General features: G+C 38.8%; 1 protein-coding gene across 2 annotated transcripts in view; it reads left to right on the forward strand.

Moving 5' to 3' along the window:
* CSNK1A1 (casein kinase 1 alpha 1) overlaps nucleotides 1-18,176 on the forward strand; it is a 54,461-nt gene extending 36,285 nt beyond the window's left edge. For both annotated transcript variants that reach the window (XM_075600950.1, XM_075600954.1), the window contains exon 11: nucleotides 591-18,176. In XM_075600950.1, the coding sequence (XP_075457065.1) occupies nucleotides 591-598 (8 nt within the window). In that variant the 3' untranslated portion in view covers nucleotides 599-18,176. The remainder of the gene's footprint in view (nucleotides 1-590) is intronic.
* The last annotated feature ends 1,734 nt before the right edge of the window (nucleotides 18,177-19,910 follow it).

Genomic DNA, 19,910 nt, shown 5'->3' on the forward strand with positions numbered 1-19,910 from the left:
AAGACAATGAGATGTTTTTTTTTAAATTAAGTGTAGGTACCTGCTTAAATGGCGTTTACGTTTCCGTGGTTAGCAGGCGTAATCATTTTGGATCACGAGGCAACCATAGAGTTATAAAACTTGGGATCAAAATGTAGAATTTCACTGAAATAGCACGGCAATTTGGGAGCACCGCAAGCTTTATTTATGTTTTCCATAAATGTAAGGCCTGAATGTGATTATGGAGAATGATGGAAAGTGGCAACAGGGCAAACCGGAATTGCAGATAAACCCCTCCCCATAGTAGTAGGTAAGTTCACAGCATGTCAACATCTGCATTTAAAGCTCCAGGATTTTCTCGAGTTTGTATTTTTCCCCACCTCCTTTAGGTGATTTAATATAGAACTTACATGCTGCTTCACCTCTTTACATTGATCCTAAAGTTCTGTGGAGATTCGTAGCATCCAGTGAACATTCAGTATGTGTACCTCCTAATGACACACATTTCTTCCCCCTCTGATCCTGCTTTTTTGGTCTTCATTTCTTGGCAACATGCTTCACTCCCTCCACATCAGTTAATAAAACGTATCCCTTTTGTTCTTTTCCAACAGGGTTTTGAGCACGCACGGAACAGACGTCGCAGATCCGGGCACGAGCTGGACCCGTCACTCCCCTAAAGCCTAGAGATTTTTAGTTCTTATGTACACTTGCCAGTTGTCGTGGGAGACCATTTACTTGGTGTAAAACTGAACTTAATTTCAGTCTAAACTGGCTACCTGCGGTGTCCGCTGTGCCGACTTGTAGCCGCTGTTAATAATTGTGAATATCACTAAGATTAGTGAAACATGGTGTCCAGTTTTCTATTGCATCTTTTTTTTTTTTTTTCCTCCATGTGGGGCAAGGGGTGGTTCAGTTATTGGGTGTTCGACAGAGTGGTGGAAGAAATTGTGCATTTGCCAATTTTTTTTTTTTTTTTTTCCTTTGGTTAACCTCTTGAACTTTACACTGCTTACGACTTCTCCTACTTCAGAAGAAAGGCATGAGCTGGTTTCCTAGAGACAGTTGTGATGATCCTTGTATAAAAGAAACAAAAAAATCTCGTTTCCTCAATTTTTTTTTTTTTTCCTTTCTATCACTTCAATATATATATATATTTTTAAAGCTGTACACTTGACATTCTTAACCATTTCACTGTTGGTCACCTACAGTGTATTGTCAACACTCATTCAGTGAATGAGTTAACAAATATTTGCGTTGCATACTCGTGCTTCTGCCACCATGCATGGTTATTGTGGTGACCATTTGGTTCCAGATTATTAGAACTTGCTGGCTTTGCAACTTGCTTTCTCTCTAGAGGTTAGTTGCTTACAAAATCATTTGTGGTCTATATACATCCAGAACAGTCTGTGCCAGACCTTGGTAGTCTGAAACCATCTAATCTCCCTAAAATAACTAAAGCTTACAGGTTTTAGGCATACAATAAACTGCTCTTTCCTGTGTTTTTAATAAGGACAACTTCAACAGTGCAGTCATAAGACAACATTGGAATTGCTAGTCTTTAGAAACCTGCATTAACTCTCTCTTTATTTAAGGAAAAATGCAGCCTATTTGTCAGTCTATTGAACACTATACAACTAAAAGATGTATGTAAGTGGCTTAGGAAATGTAATCACTGTAAACATGATCTGGGATATATTTGTTTTTATTAACAATTTTTTTTTTGTTTACAAGTTCATTAAACTAAAATAGATTCTGTTTCTGCAAGATTAGATTTTTCGTAACCTCATTCTCAGAAATTTCAAAGGTTTTAAATATTTAGTTTTTATTCTGAATTTTGACGTTTTGAATGCCGTCTCCCTTTTATAGGTTAAGCCTTGTCTGAATATTTAATTCATGGCTTCTTTCCTTGCAATGCCCAGTATGGTGCCTTTTATGGCACTTTCACAGCTAGAACACATCTATAAACTGCTTCTTGCAGGTGTTGTTCACAGCTCAGAGGGAGCACTTGTAGTTGCTGGGGTTGGAATGAATCAACGTGGCCATGTTGGCTAAGCTCAAGTACCTTGGAAATGAAGGTGCTCTGTACCGCAGAAGTTTAGTTATCTTGAGTTTTAACTACTACTGACTGGGGAGCAATTGACAATTTTGGTTTATTACCCTTGTTTTCTTGCAGGGATGGGTTACTTAAGTGCAAGAGTCTCAAGCATTCCAAAGTGGAACCAGAAATGTGCTATAGTTGCATGCAGCTAGTTTTCAGTCCTGTTTTCCAATAAATGCTCAACACTGACCTTGAAGTGACCCCCTCCTCACGTGATTTAATCAGAAGAGCAATATCCTGAACCATTCTTGTCTGGCTACTGCTTTTCTTTTGTTCATTTATCCAGCTCAAAATAATAAAACAATATTGCTGGTAATTCTTTTAACAGTGTAATTTTATTCCTTTTTAGCATGTCCGTAATCAATCGGTTACCAAACTATTTTTGTTAAGTTATTCCAACATGTGAAACCCTCCTTTGTGCAATAGATGTGAAGACTCAAGATCTTTTCTGATTTAATTTTGTTGAAAGGTCTGTATTGACCACCCTCCAGCAGTGAAGAGATTAAGAATGTCTATCCAGCACTTGTTTATAAAGTGGGTAGTGTCTGTCTGGTGTATGATTATCCTCAAGTTAATATGTAAGATAATGAATTTCATAAATGCTATGTCTGGTTTCAAGTTATCAGATTGTTGTAGTGGACATTGTTGTCACTATAGTAACTGATCTGCTTTCCCTGTCACTTCCCTGGCTTGTTAGGACTGATGTGCTAATTGCTACAGAAAAGCCAAATAACTGAGCACTGTTACTATTAAAATTGTTTAGCCTTTTCCATGCGAAATGAGTGTAATGCGCAACTATATGGGTGTTTAAAGTTATTGCCTCTGCTTTGTAAACCATATGAAAAAATACCCTAGCTGTAGAGGTATCGATGCAGTTTGAAACTGATTGCAATAGCTAAAGAGCAGTGATGGTAGTGATGTCGAATTGACCTGGCAGGAGATGGACGGCATTTCCCCAATACACAAACACATAAGCAGATGTTGAGGTTGGGTTCCACCTTTAATAAAGCAGCAGCAACTTATGAGTTAAACTATTGGGGGGGGGGGGGGTTCAATTGTTATGACATAATGTTTAAGACTATAATAAATCCATTGTCACAAAGCTAGTCGCCAATAGACTCCTGTTTTAATATAACGTATACAAAGCCAAATCGTAGGTCCAAGGATAAGGCCACAACAAACCAAACATCTTCCAGAGAAATATATTCTTTTAAACAGGCAATCTGTTCTAGAACCAAAGTGAACTATTATGGGGCTGTCATCTGAGTAATTTTTTTTTTTTTTTTTCTTATCTGATATCTAGACATATGTTTTATTTGTTTACAGTTGGATTTGAGGGGTTGGCTTTACTCCGAGTTTATTTTCTCCCTTCTGTGTGATGTCAGTCTGAACATGTGCATGTACTGCAAGAGTCCCACCTCCCCATAACTTTATTTGCTTTCTAATAAGGATTTTTGAATGGGGAAGTGTTCGGCAAGCAAATGGGTTTTTTTTGTGTGTGTGTTTTTGTTTTTCCCTTATCCCACAAAAGCTACTAAGAAATCAAACTGTCCGACTGGTATTGCACCTGTAACTAAGCTTTATGACTTGTATTATATTTATAAGTGCCACTAGATTAAAAATTAAGTGGATTTTAAACATTTTAGTTACAGATTTAGATAGATTACAGCAGTAATTTCCTGACACCTGCCTAGCCCTTTAATCACAGCGTTGCAACCAGGGTGCCCTCCAGATCTGAACTGTACTAATTTCCACTCCAGGGACCATCTACAGCTCCCAAGATACTTACCAGTGAAATAGGGATTCAGTTTCTATATTATCCCAAAATCACTTGGGATATGGGCATCATATGGAGGTACATTCATGATACCTGTGGGAAGTTCGGTGGGGCTTGAATTTTGTAATGGGAAAACAAAGCAACAGTGGCATGCTAATGATTACAAAACTCCTGATGTTGAGCCAGAATGTAATTTTAATTGCTTTAAGGGTCCAAGGTGATTTTCAAAACCAGTCCCGTTTATAAATGTTTTACTTGCATAGTTTTAAATATTTAATTTAAATCAATGAATAGCAATAAAAAAAAATAGGCTTCAGAGATTACATATATAGTGATATTACAACTCTAAAAGGGGATAAACATTTCACTTCTAATCCTATATGAATAATAATGCATGCCATTTGGAAGACCGACACTGCATGCATCATTATTCGTATAGGATTAGAAGTGAAATGTTTACCCCCTTTTAGTTTGTTAAAACCTTTTGTACTTGGTCACTTCCAAGCCATTTTACCAGTGCTGAAATTTGTTTGGAATTGCAAATTTATTTATTTATAAAATATTTTACCAGGAAGTAATACATTGAGTTACCTCTTGTTTTCAAGTATGTCCTGGGCACAGAGTTAAAACAAATAATACATGGTTACAAATACAGTTACATAAATGAACAGGGTATACATTATATACAAGACATTGCATGCAAAGTTAAAGAAAATATATATTATGGGCGTGTGAAACAATTACAGACCAGATTAAAATGTGACAGCCTTAGATTTGAAAGAACTTAAACTGGTGGTGGATGTGTGAGTCTCTGGTAGGTTGTTCCAGTTTTTGGAGTGCACGGTAAGAGGAGGAACGGCCGGATACTTTGTTGAGCTGTGGGACCATGAACAGTCTTTTGGAGTCTGATCTCAGATGATAGATGCTGCATGTGGTAGGGATGAGGAGCTTGTTCAGATAGCTAGGTAGCTTGCCCATAAAGAATTTAAAGGCAAGACAGGAAAGGTGAACTTTGCGCCTAGACTCTAGTGATGACCAATCTAGTTCTTTGAGCATTTTGCAGTGATGTGTGTTGTAGTTGCATTGGAGAACAAAACGACAAATTGAATTGTAGAGGGTGTCAAGTTTGCTAAGGTGGGTTTGAGGTGCAGAGCCACATACTATGTCTCCATAGTCAATAATTGGCATTAGCATCTGCTGTGCAATACGCTTTCTGACCAGGAGACTTAGGGAGGATTTGTTACTGTAAAGTACCCCTAGTTTGGCATAGGTCTTGGTTGTCAGGGTATCAATGTGCATCCCGAATGTTAAGTGGGAATCAAACCATAAGCCCAGGTATTTAAAACAAGTGACAGGGGTTAGGGTGGTGTTAGCGTTGGTTCTAATCAGGAGCTCAGTCGCTGGAAACTTTAAAAATTTAGTCTTGGTCCCAAATACCATTGTTACAGCCTTGTCAGTGTTTAAAAACAGTTTGTTTTGGGAAATCCAGTTTTCGAGTCTCAAAAAGTCAGACTGAAGTATGTGTTGAAGGTCAGAGAGGCTATGGCTGTGTGCATATAGGATTGTGTCATCTGCATACATGTGTATTGAGGCTTACTTACAAGCTGTGGGAAGATCATTAATGAACACTGAGAAGAGTAGAGGCCCAGAACAGAGCCTTGCGGGACACCACAGGTGATATCCGAGGCGTTGGAGTTAGAGCCAGAGATGGACACATGTTGGGATCTTCCTGATAGGCAGGACTGAAACCAGTTTAAAGCATGCTTCCCTATTCCAGAGCTCTGGAGTTTAAGCAGGATAGCATGATCAACTGTATCAAAAGCCTTTGCAAAATCAAGGAATACTGCACCAGTGAGTTGTCCCCGTTCCATTCCACACTGGATTTCATTGCAAACTGGTGGAGTGTTTGGGACGAAAGCCAGATTGCAATTGGCTAGGGAAATTTGTCTTGGTATAGTAATCACTTAATTGGGAGTGGACACATTTTTCCATGACTTTGGATAGAATTGGGAGAAGTGAGATTGGCCTGTAGTTTGAGACAGTGTTTTTGTCCCCACTTTTGAAGATTGGGACAACTGTGGCAGTTTTCCAGGTCTTAGGGATATGGCCTGCAGACAGGATAGAGTTGACTATGGTAGCAATTAGTTTGGCAATGGCTGGGGCACCAAGTCGTAGGAACCTGATTGTAGTAAGTCAGGTCCGCATTGGCTGCTTAGTTTTAGTTTGAGGTGCGCTTGTGTAATCTCTTCAGATACTGGGCCAAATTGAAAATTGTGGGCAGTGTTGGGAGGGGGAGGGGGTGGGGCTATGTGGGTACTCCCAGGATGAGATTCAGGTTTGTGGTTTGGGCTGCGTTTCGCTAATAAGTTAGTGGCACACCCCACAAAGTAATCATTTAATGCATTTGCAATGTCAGTGGGGTTTGTCAGAGTAATATCCCCGTTAGTGATATTACTTGGTTGTTGATGGTTAGGAGGCTGGAATATTGATAACCTTCCAGAAGTTAGCTGGGTTTGTGTTTTGATGGAGATTGTCAGAGTAATATTGTGCTTTTGCGTGCCTTGTTTGCCTTGTGCACATGTTCCGCGTGCATCTGTAGTGATTGAGATCCTTGGTAGTGCCAGTTACTTTGTAGCTTTTCCACAAGGTATCCCTGAGCTGGTAGAGTGCAATAAGGTCAGTTGTAACCCATGGAAGGTTGGCCCCCCGTACCCTTATTTTGCATAGTGGAGCATAGGTATCGCAGAGTTTTAAGAACTCTGATTGGAAATAGTCGAGCGCAGAATCAGGGTCGGGAATTAAATCGATTCTGTGCCATGGGCAGTTGGTAAGGTCATCCAGAAACTGTTGTGGGATAAAGTTTTTAAATGTTCTAGTGAGGAGAACTTTAGGGCTTGAATGGGGCGGTTTAATTTTCCTTACACAGTACACTATTGCATAGTCACTGAAAATGTCAGGAAGGATGCCAGAGGATTGGATTCTGCTGGGGTTTGAGGAGAGAATCCAGTCTAGCAAGGAATGGTTATGCGATTTCAGGTTTGTCCGTGTGGGTTGGGAAATGAGTTGCGATAGGTTAAGTGACTTGAGTTGTATCTGGATTTTGTGGTTTTTAGGGTCAAGCCAATTGAAGTTGGAATCCCCAAGAACTAGCAGCTCACTCTTTTCATTCAGAGAGGAAATGGAGCCAAGAAACTGGGTGATATTAGTCAGAGATTGTAGAGGGGCTTTAGGGGGGGGCGGTAGATGCCAGCTAGCAAGATGGGCTTAGAAAAGGGGAGGCAGATTCTGTCAACTAGGATTTCAAAAGAGGTTTGGCTTGGGGGGCAATTGAAAAGTGTAAATTGTAAGGTCTGCAATATAAAATAACACCCCTCCTCTCTTTGGCCTATCTCTCCTAGAAATGGAGTATCCCTGAATGGTGATATTTGCATCAGGGGTTTTAGGGGTTAGCCATGTTTCTGTAAAAACGATGGCTTTGTGTTTATGCACAAGGCACCATGCCCTTAGTTCATCCAGTTTTGGCAGTAGACTCCGGATATTTATATGGGCGACAGATAGCCCTTTTTGGAAGTTGAAGGGGATATTCTCAGGGACTTGGGATAGAGTTGAAATGGGAGGACCTGGGTTAGGTTCAATATCACCTGCTAAAGAGAGTAATAGTACGAGTAGAAATTTGGGTAGTTTGCAAGTTGTAAATTTGTGCTGTTTGCCATTAGAGTGAGAAGTGGTTGGTGTGCTGTTTTTTAGAGTTCTCCACCAACATTCAGTAGATAGTGCAAGGCGTTTGAGTAGTCCAGGGGGTATGGTGATGTTGGGTGTGGGCCAGGATGGAGTAGTTTGTAGTGTATAGAGGGAGTAACATCTCCATGAGGCCAGGAGAAAGAAAAAAGTTAAGATACATAGCAGGTTCATTATGCCAGAGGTAGGCAGTGCTGCATGGAGCTGTTGTGAGCAAAGTGAGTGTGTGCAGACTAAACAGCAGGGGTGTGCCTGTTCCTTGTCAAATGTTTTGCTGCATTGCAATGCTAGTCAATTCAGGGTTTCAGTGGGCTGAGTGGATGTGGGAGGTATTTTGTGCAGTCAGTTTTGGGAGAGGCTGCAGTGAAATAAGTTGTAAAGGGGTGGGGGGGGTTAAAATATGCAGGTTAACAAGCATGGGATCAAAGTGTGGTCATATGAGCTCACTTTTTGTTGCCTTGAGTAAGAGAATTTGCAGAAAGATGCAGTCACCAGTCAAACTATAGTCTATATATTGTCACTTAAAATGATCACTTTAAATGCATCACTCTTAAGATGCCAATGCAGGGGGGATATTTGTTTTATACATCTAAAGCAGTCACATTAACCCCCCCCCCCCCCCCAATAAATCAGCTTGTTCCAGTTGGTCAATTAGCAGCACACAGTTAAGAGGGGGGGGGGGGAAATCCACCTTTTGATATACAAACATAACAAGAGAGATCAATAGTACAAGCCGGGAGGGTAATTCTTTTAAAACAGGACTTGCAGATCAGGGACATACCTGTGAAGAGAGTGCAATTAGATCCATGTCATATCAGCTGAGGTTATTGGTCTTGCATGAAGAAAGTAAATATATAAACTATAGTCTAACTATATATTGTCACTTTAAATGCATCATTCTTAAGATGCCAATGCTACCCTGCCAAAATGGTTTCATGGAACATGTAACACTACTTCTACATTTTTTTTTTTTTTGTCATCTTCTGAAACTTGTGTTAAAGCAATTCAATCTTTGCAGTGCAGTATGTTTTAAAGAAATCTTTCGCTGACCCAGTACAGCAAGCACAATGCTTTTCCTCTAACCACCTACTCCCCCTCCCCCACTTCATGGGGTTTCCCCTCCTTTCCACATTCCTGAGTGCAATTATGTGTGTGTGTGGTGTGTATGTGTTAAAAAAAAAAGTGACAAACCCACCACAGAAAAGCAAATGGAAATATAGTTGTATATAAAAAAAATATTTATTTTTTTCAATCTTTGGTTTATATGATTTTTACCCTGCGACATAAAACTGTTCACTTTACAGAAATATAAGCATTTGCAATCCTGCTCAACACTCATATTTTAAATACTCATTTCAATCTTGCAAAGTCTCTCCCTAATAGTGTGAGGTGTGGACCTGCAAGTTTCTAAACTGTTGCAAGATATATTAAAGGGTTTAATCACAGTTGCAAGCAATCTGTGTGAATCAATTCTGTAAAAGGAGAGTCTGAGTTGGGATCGACGTGAACTAATGATAGTAATTGGCAACTATAAATGATAGCAATATGTTTTGGTTTTTCATGGTATTAAAAAATGTTTACCTATTTTTCAATTTTTAATTGTAAGGATAAATGCAGATAGTCACTAATCAGAAGCAGGGTAGTGTTAAAGTTTTTCTATAAACATAAGAACATTCCATGTGATGCACAAACTGACGAAATTAAGTAAATAAAAAAATCTTTCCACTTGAAAAACCTAGAGCAGAGCAGTCTCTAATTTCAACTGGTTTCAACAAGTATTGTTGTTAAATGTTACCAGTAAGTACTACATTGTTACCTCGTTTTCAAGTATGTCCTGGGCATAGTTATGATAACAAATGACAAATACATAGTTACATTAAGTGAACAGGGTTATACATTATATACAAAACATCGCATGTATGGTTAAAGATAATACATGTTATAGGCATATGTAACGGTTACAGACCAGGTTAAAATATGAGACCGCTTTCTTTTTTAAAGAATTTAGATTGGTGGTAGCTGTGAGTCTCCGGTACATTGTTTGTTTGATTTGTGGGGTGCACGTTAAGAGGGGCCGGATACTTGGGACCATGAACCGTCTTTCCGAGTCAGATCTCGGATAAGTGCTGCATGTGGTAGGGGCGAGACGCTTGCCCAGAAAGTATTTGAAGGCAAGACAAGAGATAAACTTTGCGCCTAGACTCAAGTGATGACCAATCTAGTTCTTTGAGTTTTTCGCAGTGATGTGTGTTGTAGTTGCATTGGAGGACAAAGCAGCATATTGAATTGTAGAGGGTGTCAAGTTTGCTAAGGTGAGTTTGTGGTGCCGTGCCATATAGTATGTCCCCATGCAGGCAGTCCTCGGTTATCCAACAATCCGTTCTGGAAGTAGCGTTGGGATAGTGAAACCGTTGTAAAGTGAGTCCCATGTTAATCAGTGGCGGTGAGCGTTGGGTAACAAACATAGGATTGCGTTGGATATGCCATTCGTTGTAAAGGGAAACGGATAGCAAGGACTATCAGTCGATAATTGGCATTATCTGCTATGCAATGCGCTTTCTGACCAGCCGACTTGGAGAGGATAGTTTGGCATAGGTTTTGGATGTCAGGATATCAATGTGCAACCCAAATGTTAAATGGGTGTCAAACCATATGCCCAAATTATTTGAAACTAGTAACAGGCTAGGATGGTATTAGTTGGTTCTGATCTGGAGCTCATACATTGGTAGTTTTAGAAATGTAGCCTTGTTCCCAAATACCATTGTTAGTCTTGCTGGTGTTTAAAAACAGTGTTTTGGGCAATTTGAATTTCAAGTCTGTCATGTTGCAGTATGTGTCCAAAAAGGGTATGGCTGTGTGCATATAAGATTCATCTTCATACATGTGTATTGAAGCTACCTTAGAAGCTGTAGGAAGATCCATTGATGAACACTGAAGTGTAGAGGCCCCAGAACAGCCTTGCGGGACACCACAGGTGATATCCAAGCGTTTGTAGTTGGAGCCTGAGACACCTGTTGGGATCTACTGCTTCAGGGACTCAGGGAAACGGCTCAGTGAGTAAAAAGACACTGACAGGCAATGTTTGCAGCAGGGGAACCTGGTTCAATTCCCGGTGTCGGCTCCTTGTGACCTTGGGCATGTCACTTTATCTCCCTGTGCCTCAGGCACCAAAAACATAGACTAAAATCCATAGGGCATGGACCTGTGCCTGCAACAAAAAAAAAAACTAGCAGTGCTATACCAGAACATGCTATTATTATCTACCTGATGGGAATTAAACCAGTTTAAAACCATGCTTCCCTATTCCAGAGCAATGGAGTTTGTTTAGCAAGATAGCATGATCAACAGTATCAAAAGCCTTTGCAAAATCCAGGAATATTGCACCACTAAGTTGTCCCAATTCCATTCCACACTGGATCTCATTGCAAACTTTTAGGAGGGTAGTTACTGTGGATTGTTTGGGGCGAATGCCAGATTGGAATTGACTAGGGAAATTTGTCTTGGCATAGTAATCGCTTAATTGGGAGTGAACACCTTTTTCCATGACTTTGGATAGTATTGGGAGAAGAGAGATTGGCCTGTAGTTTCAGACTGGTTTTGTCCCCATTTTTGAAGATTGGGACAACTCGGGAAGTTTTTCATGTCTTGGGGATATGGCCTGCAGACAGGATGGCATACCCCAACTCCATGTGATACTCTTTCGTAGACTTTTCTATGAACTATTAAAATGAATTGAGATCAGAAAACGACCCAAATTTGTCTACAAGTGCACCGAAAGATCTTAATCCATAAGCGTTCTCTACGTAACATAATTTGCCAATCGCCTCTCAGAAACCTCTGTTCGTTTCCAATAAATGTAAGTATGGACATGTAATGTCCGGCATATTTATAATTTCCATAGAATTTTTTTTTCCCCATCCCTATTTTATTGCATATGTATTTTTGATGAAGGGACTTCATTTTAATATGTGCTCCTGTGTATGGATGACTGAAAGATATAGTATTGTAAGTGTATTAACAATATACACCTCACATTTTATAATTGCCTGGAGGATGTTTAAGGCAACAAACTTTTTTTTATAATTTTTTTTTATTTATGGGGGCATATACACTCCTAACCAACATATTCTGCGTCAACTATGTACATGCACAAATCTGGGGTATTGATCTCATTTAAAAATATATATATTTTATTCAATACCAACATTTTTGAACCAACCTGTTCAAAATGCCACTAATACTTTTAATGTGGTAACAAAATTGAACCTAAAATTATTAATTTTGTCTTTCCCCTTATTTGGTATGCATTTTTGGGCCCCTGGCACAATCTTTAGAATATATTTATTTAATTTTTTTTACACACCGTACATTTGACTAATCTTCCCAATCAACAATCACAATCTGGACAATTGAACACTGGGTATTTTTATTTTTTTTAGAAGAGAACATGTAGAAAATGTAAGAAGGCATTTTTAGTAGTAAAAAGTAAAATCTATTGTATCCTAAAAGGGAATCGAAGTGGAATCAAAATATATAGAGTAGAAGTCAAACCACTAAACTGTTAATTGAGACTTTTTTTAAAAACCATAACTGTTGGACACTTCCATCCTGGAAACCCAGACTGTAGTCTAAAGAGAACACAATATGTTATTGAAAATAATTATCGCTATTAAAAATCCACTGTTGAAGACACATTTAATACAAGGGAGGATCCCAGTGTGAAACCCTCAAAAGTTTCCGTATTAAGGTCTCCTGGAATTATAGATTTTAATTAAGCGTAAACATTTTTTGCAAGTTTTTTTTTTTTTAACTTCGGTTTGAATGAGCTTTCATAGAGTCCGTTATTAATTAACGTTGGGGTTGAAAAATTGCTCCGTTACGTGTTCGCCACAGTGTCCAGCCACCTTGTCATAACTCGCGTTCATTCAACCCTTTTCATTTACTTAAACTGTAACCCCTTTAGGAAACTTTCTTGGGTATAGTAAACAGTAAAGTTTGATTTTTCATGACCCTGTTTTAATGGAAATACTACCATAAGCATAAACAGTATGGCTTGGAGTCGAAACGAAGTGGCACATTGTCCATGTTTATAATTTGGCAGTGACTATAATTGGTTTTCTTGACCGGATCTTTCATAAACTTCAGTAAAGCCTCAGTCTTTTTTCTAAGTCGACGGGAAGGCTCTGACCGACCAGTTATTCGATTACCCATCCTTTACATTTTTGCGGCGCATGAAGCGAAAGCAACACGTGGGCCCAAGTTAAACTTTGCAATCCCATTTCTCGAGCCATTATTTGAGCCTTGACACGAATCTTCGCAGTTTGGGAGACCAGCTTGTCGTTGAACAGTGATCCATCTTAGGCCTCGTTCAGGGTGGCAGACAGGAGGTGGAGGGCGCGCGTCCGTGTGTGTGCGCGCGCGTCAGTCTGCTGGTTGATGTGTGCACATTATCCCCAGAAGACCTTTGCTAGCGTTGAGGCGGGTCTACAGAACTCGGCTTAGGGATGAGTGTTGCTCTGTTCAAACCATTTTCAAGAATGATTTGATTGGCTGCTGAAGTACCATTGACGACGCTGCAGCTTGAAAAAACGAGTTGTTTATGCAAACTAGCAAGCATCAACTCCGTACTTCGGCGACAGGGTAGCTTCTACCCTGACAACTGATATTGACTTTAAATACTTTGTTTCGAACGTGCGCGCGCACGTCGCAAACAGGCAACCTGAACGAGAACTTCGGTTCGAAAAAAATTTGAACAGAGCAACACCCATCCCTAAACTGAGTTCTGAGAATGATAAACAGACATCGCCCAGCAGACTGACGCGCACACAAGCGGACGAGCGCCATCCACCTGTCTCTGCCACCCTGAACGAGGCCTAAAAAGGTTTTCTTCTAAGATCAGCCAGGCTGGGAGTCCATGGTGATGCGTTTTGTTGCTTTTCTGTTTTCGGAAGCCTTTCTTTGTTCTTTCTCCACTTCAAATAACTTTCCCGCTTTACGATTCACAGTGCCCTCTGCCTTTTTCACGACTTTAAATTTAAAACCAGCGGTATGACTCGCACGTTTTCGTTTCCCTGACATTTTGTAAATGTTTTTAATGAGAATAGACCCACATTGGTGACTAGAATCTGCAATCAAGGACACAGTTGGTTATTGGCGAAAAGCCTTAGGGTCGCTCTAGAGTGTTTGTGGCCGTGTGCGCGCGCATGCATGTGCCGCATGCTTTTCAAGTGTATAGAGTCGTGCTGCCGGGAGCGACAGGTAATGTGTTTGTGTGTGTGTGTGTATATATATATATATATATATATATATATTTACATCTCTTATTTACGCTATTATTTAAAATATATATATATGTATATTTTTTTTAGAAAAAAGTTGAATCAATTTGAAAAAATGTATTTGTGCGCTCATTCACAGATACACACATCCATACATGCACATATACACATATACATAAATTTAATCGGCGGTAGCGGCGCAAAATTTTTATTTTCTAGTTTTCCCCACTGTCTGTCGGCTCCACGCGTGGCCCTTGTATAGAAGGGCTGACTAACCTCAGCCATTTATAACTGCCGTGCACGCGCCTGCACTATAGTACCAGTCTTAAAATGCACCTGGCCAATCAGCCTTGTGGGAAGAGATTAAAAAAAAAAAAAAACTTTATGGATAGTTGCAGTGCCCTACTTAACTTTTAACACGTGATTCGCAGATTGTTGGAAATTACAATATACATTTACCTTAATATCAGGTAGCTTTATCATTATCGGGGGATCTTATGATTAGCATTAGAATGCCTTCCTTTCAGCCTCTCAAATATTAGAAAGATAGTTTCGTGTGTTTGACTTAATATTTGTATCACTCATCAATTTCATTATATCCATTTTTCTCCACGTTATGATGTGGGTAGAGCAGCACACATTTAACATGCAATATTTTTACATTTAGCCAAAGAAATTGGTTATGGTAATTCGTCCTCAACTATCCTGGAACAAAAATCAGGATCCCCATTAGAACACAATTCACTAGAAGTCCCCCGAATAATTCTCTAGCGCAGTGTTTCCAAACTCCAGTCCTCAGGGAACCCAAACAGATTGGGTCTTAAGGATATCCCTACTCCAGCACTCTGATTGACCCACCTGTGCTGGAGCAGGAAACTGAGGACTGAAGTTGGGAAACGCTGCTCTAGTATCACAGATTAGTAAAGTGTTTGCATTGCTAGAACAAAAATACTTGATCTCCAAATAAAGTCCGCAATTATGAATAGAGACCTTATTTATTTTTGTCAGTGTGTGTACACACATACATATCGTGTGTGTGTGTGTGTGTGTGTGTGTGTATACATACACTTGTATATACTTTGTCAAAGCCGTTATTGCTAGAAGACTGTCTGAGAAGACAAATTAGGTACTACTAGTACATCGGCTTGTTCGTCTTATTACCCTGCACTACCTCGTGTCTGATGTTAATCTGTGCCTGCATGTCAGCTCTTGTCTGGTGTTGTGTACTGAACTTTTGTATGAGTTACTCACTACGTCAGTCTGATGATGATGTGCTGGTTTCATCGCTAGATCTTGTGGGCGACTCGTCAGAAGATCCTTCTAGAGATTATTTTTCTTCCTCATTTGCTTCTAAAAATCATTCGCCTTAAAATCTAGAAGACACTATTTTTTCATTGTTCTCAAATGACAATATGGAATTTTTTTTATTCCAATTATAAACTTGTAACTAAATATTTTTTTTAATTGTCATTTGTCATGTTTTCACCCTTTAAGTCACATTTTGATTTCACTAGCCACTCATTTTGTTTACTTCTGGAGATCACATAAATTCAGATGTATAAAACTTAACCCATGATATGTCTTTCTGAACAATCTGTTTCTTAGTCACGTCTGTGCATAATTTCTTGAGGCTAGTTTACTACATATATCCTGTACATTGGGTTGCTTATGCTATAATAGGAGAACATCAGAGTTTTGTAGCATACTATTTTGAGGTGTGGGGTGTGCAGTGATTTCTGGAATAGCAAATGGTGACGAAAGCATGCTTGTGGTATGGTGGTGCAACTAGATTGGTGGGAAGCCTGGAAATGTAAAGGCTATTTCAGGACCAGCATGAATTGTACAAATAGTGGGAAGATGCATTTTTTGCTGTATAATGGATGTTGTATGTTTTATTACATTAATCATTGGTCGTAAAGCAGCTTAATTCCAATATTGTTGCTTATTCTTTTGAAGCAAAAGTTTGCAGGATCATGGGACCATGCTCCAACTATTACACACCAGTGATTACTTGCTATCTTCTGTTGATGCCACAGAACATTCCAAGTATGTATTATACATTAGAATCAATAATCACACCTTTTTAGCTGAAGGCCATATGTACTAAATGCCCAAAATATGTGAAGCTGTGCTTGTGTCGAGTTGTAATATATACAGAAACCAAACAATTGACAAAGTGACAGTACTAGATAAATGTATGTTCTTATACTGGGTTCGGATCAAATTTTTTAAAGCTTGTATTTTCTTTACAGCCACCCCTTGGTTTGAGAAACTTTTATTTTTTTTATGGAGAAATAAAATAACTTCTAATTGAACCTGATGTAGTCAGCTGTCATGAATTCTTGTGCAGCCAGTCCTGTATTTTACTGAAGTTATCATATGATCAAGAAGAAGTCATTTTCAACAGATAAACAGAATAGCAGAAATGCAAACAAGAGAATGGATCGTTTTGTAAACAAACCCCATTTTGCACTTTTGTGTGATTCTAGTTTGTTCCTTGGTTTCTTGCTTTCCTCAAATTACTACTGCTTTAAAACCCACAACAGAAATTTGTTCTGTCCTGGGTACTTCTAATATACTGTATACGGTATTATTCCAATAGTGCTTTAGTGCTTTTTTTTTCTTCTTGTCTTTCCACCACATATTATCGGTTAAAGCCTCGGAGGGGACTTCTCTAATATTTGGATTTTTTCCAACAATTATTTTGTTTTGAGAATGATCATTCTCATTTTAGTCCCTTAACCGTTTTCAGTCCTTCCCTCAAATAACTTGTACAGGTTATACGGCGTGGGGTAAGCTTGTTATGTTTCTAAAACGCTAAGATTAAAGGTTTATGGCTGCTGCTTAATGTTAAGTAACTGATTTTTGACAATGCAAGTGAACATTTTACTTTTCTTGTTTATGAAAGGGTAGTTCTGGTGTTTATCTGCATTAGTAAGCACGTTTCTCACCACTGAGGAGCAAGTTGAAGCAGACAGCTGTCAGTGTTTAATTAGAAGTCTTGTATTGCTTACCTCCCCTAAATATTTGAAGGGTACTCTCTGTATATACTACAATTAACTTTGGAATTTTTGACTACCATCAACCATTCCCCATGACAGACCACTGAAGCGCAATGGCTGGTTAATGCATAGGAGTGGTTATCGATAAAGGTAATGGGCCTGGTTGTTAAAATCATTTTTAATTAGTTTAGTTATACCATTTATTTAAATGCTTCATAGAGTCCTCACTTCAATGCTTCAAGCTTAATTTAATAAAAAAAACTTGATTCTTTGAGAGGTCATATCTTTTAACAGCAGAGTGTACACGAGTACATTTTGTTTACTTGTTGGGTGATTATTAGTGAATAAAGTTCCGGTGTGTGCATATTTCTGATCTTTTGTCTACTGCATACAAATATATATCTGGTGGTTTTCGCTATATTTGTTTCAGGAAGAGCAGAAGAGGCACCCGAGAAGCAGGATTTTGTACTCTGGGACATAATTAGAAACCATTGTAATGTAACTTAACTTTATTATGCATATTTAAACAATTAGTAAACTGTCCACTGAAGGGTTACGTCTAAAGTGGACTAAAATACTAAATTGCTTAATTTGTTGGGGGAGGGGGCGGTGAGGTATGCAATTTCTTTTCAAATGTTCGAATTGCATCCATCAGTTTCCAAAGGTAATACCGTCCAAATTTTCAGCCGTGCAAAGAACACCTGATATATGTACGAATGGTTATGTAGTCTGCGTGCATGCTGATAGTTTACTGATCATACATGAAAGTGATCCTGCAGTAAACTAACCCCAACATTTGTTACCTAACACGAGTCAATCCCACTTTACTAGAATCAAAATTAAATAAGTCTTTTTTTTTTTATGTTTGTCTTAATATTTTTTTCACTCCGTTTCCATTATGCCCACTTGGCCTTTTGGTGGACATTCTCAGCCAACTGGACTATAGGTATTTCTAGCCAACCTACAAATAATAGCGTGTTCTTGAATAGCGCTGCTAGTTTTACGTAGCTCTTTACAGATACATTTTGCAGGCACAGGTCTCTGCCCTGTGGAGCTTACAATCTATTACAAATTTATGTTCAGTTGAATCTATATGCAGAGGGACATTCTAATGCAATCACTGTAGCGTCAAGGCGATAAAGCCATATGTTTTATTTATAAAAATGTTTAACCAGGAAGTAATACATTGAGAGTTACCTCTCGTTTTCAAGTATGTCCTGGGCACAGAGTTATAAAAAAAAAATACATGGTTACATTAAAAGAACAGGGTTATACAGTCAAATCACGGACAGATAATTGGAAAACTGGGTACAGGGGATAAAGGAATTTGTGAGTTTCAGATTGAAATAGAGCAGCTTTAACATCACACCCTTTGGCTGTGCCAAAGGCTGTCCGCCTTTGGGGCAACACAGATGCACACTGGGGTGGGTGGCTGAGATGCAATGCAGCTGTGACAAAATGTATGGATGGATTTTAGGATTGAAATTAAGGTCAGTCAAACTGCCAACATTAATTCACAGATGCAACAAATACAGTAGTGGTTCCCAACAGATCACCTCATTAAAAGAACCAAATGGCAGAACCAATTATTAGAGCTCTCTATCTGTATTTATGTCTTGTAAAAAAGAATTACAAATTGACTAAAAATGTTAAGTGAATTTTACAGGGGTTTCTTGTGAAAACAATATGATGGTCCATTAAAATGAATCACAACCTACCTAGTATCTTAATCAAATCAACTGCAACTATCTGAAGGATCCTGATTCATAGGTGGAAGACAAGCACTCAAATCAATATTTACTTGGACATGGCCTTGCTCAGATTTTCACAATTCCTTTACAGTGAAGAATAGTTATGCAATACCTCCAACATATTTATAATCTTTACATTTTGAAAGGGCATATTGCATTCCTGAATGTAAGCCCTACCCTTTCTACATGGAAAAGGCTTCAGAGATTCCCTGCTGTCTGCGATAGAACAACATTTCAGAGTAGAATCATATTGTAGACAGAATCAAATGATTTAGTCAGTCACTGGCCTCAGCTGGCAGAGAGCCAATCAACAGATTATGGCACAAGCAGATATTTCTGGGAGATTAAATAGTAACCATAGTGGTGGGTGAGTAAATCAGTAATTTTTATGTTTGTGCAGTGACAGAGCGAACAAAATGAAGGTAATATGTGCAATTGGTCTCGTGTTTAGCTCTGATTTTGGGTGGGATTGTTTCTAATAATTGTGGAATGCCACCACACCTATTTAACTGTGTTCATTAACGTATTAAAACCTGCCCTGATATTGAGAAGCATCCTGTCATAGGGGAACAGTCAGCCCTGCAGGTATAGAGGAAGTAGGTTGGTCCCTACTCTGGTTACAGTATGTTTGTTTTGGAAAAGAAGGCTCACACAGGGATTTGGTGTGGCCTTCATTTATTGTTTTGGTTCAAAAAAGAGAATGGGAGACCAGATTTTGAAATATTACAAAGCTTTGCAGCAGTTTGTTATAATCATACATTGGATTACAATTAGCATAAGAATTACCCTGTGTGTAAAGATCTTAAACACACAATAGTAGTAGTCATGGTTTATGTACTGTTTATTGTTTGACTAGTTATTTAAGGCATCATTTTCAGCAATGTGCTAGTACAGTATATCGTTGTTGGAGCTAGATTGAAATAAATCAAAAAGTCCAATTACTGTTCCCTTAATGTTCTACTTCTCGTACTTCAATTTCCAAGAAGGAAATGCATTTAGTGTGCCAGCTTTCTCCAGTATATTTGTTTACCTTGTGACATTGCTTTATATTGAAAATTATGGAAACCTGGTCAAATTAAAGCTACAACTAAAGAGAATAACAGGTTCTGTTGCAGGGGACCAGAGGTGTAGGTGATCTGTATCTGAGATTAGACTCAACCCATGGATAATAAATAAAACATAAAAGAAAGACATCTTTGTTTGGACAGCAGAATGAGTGTTTGTCACAAAATGACGTTTACGTGCCAACTTCAGCTTGGCAGCTAACGCTGGCTTCTCATTACTGTC

The sequence above is a fragment of the Ascaphus truei genome, chromosome 5 (assembly GCF_040206685.1).
Source record: "Ascaphus truei isolate aAscTru1 chromosome 5, aAscTru1.hap1, whole genome shotgun sequence".
In the NCBI taxonomy this organism is placed as follows: domain Eukaryota; kingdom Metazoa; phylum Chordata; class Amphibia; order Anura; family Ascaphidae; genus Ascaphus; species Ascaphus truei.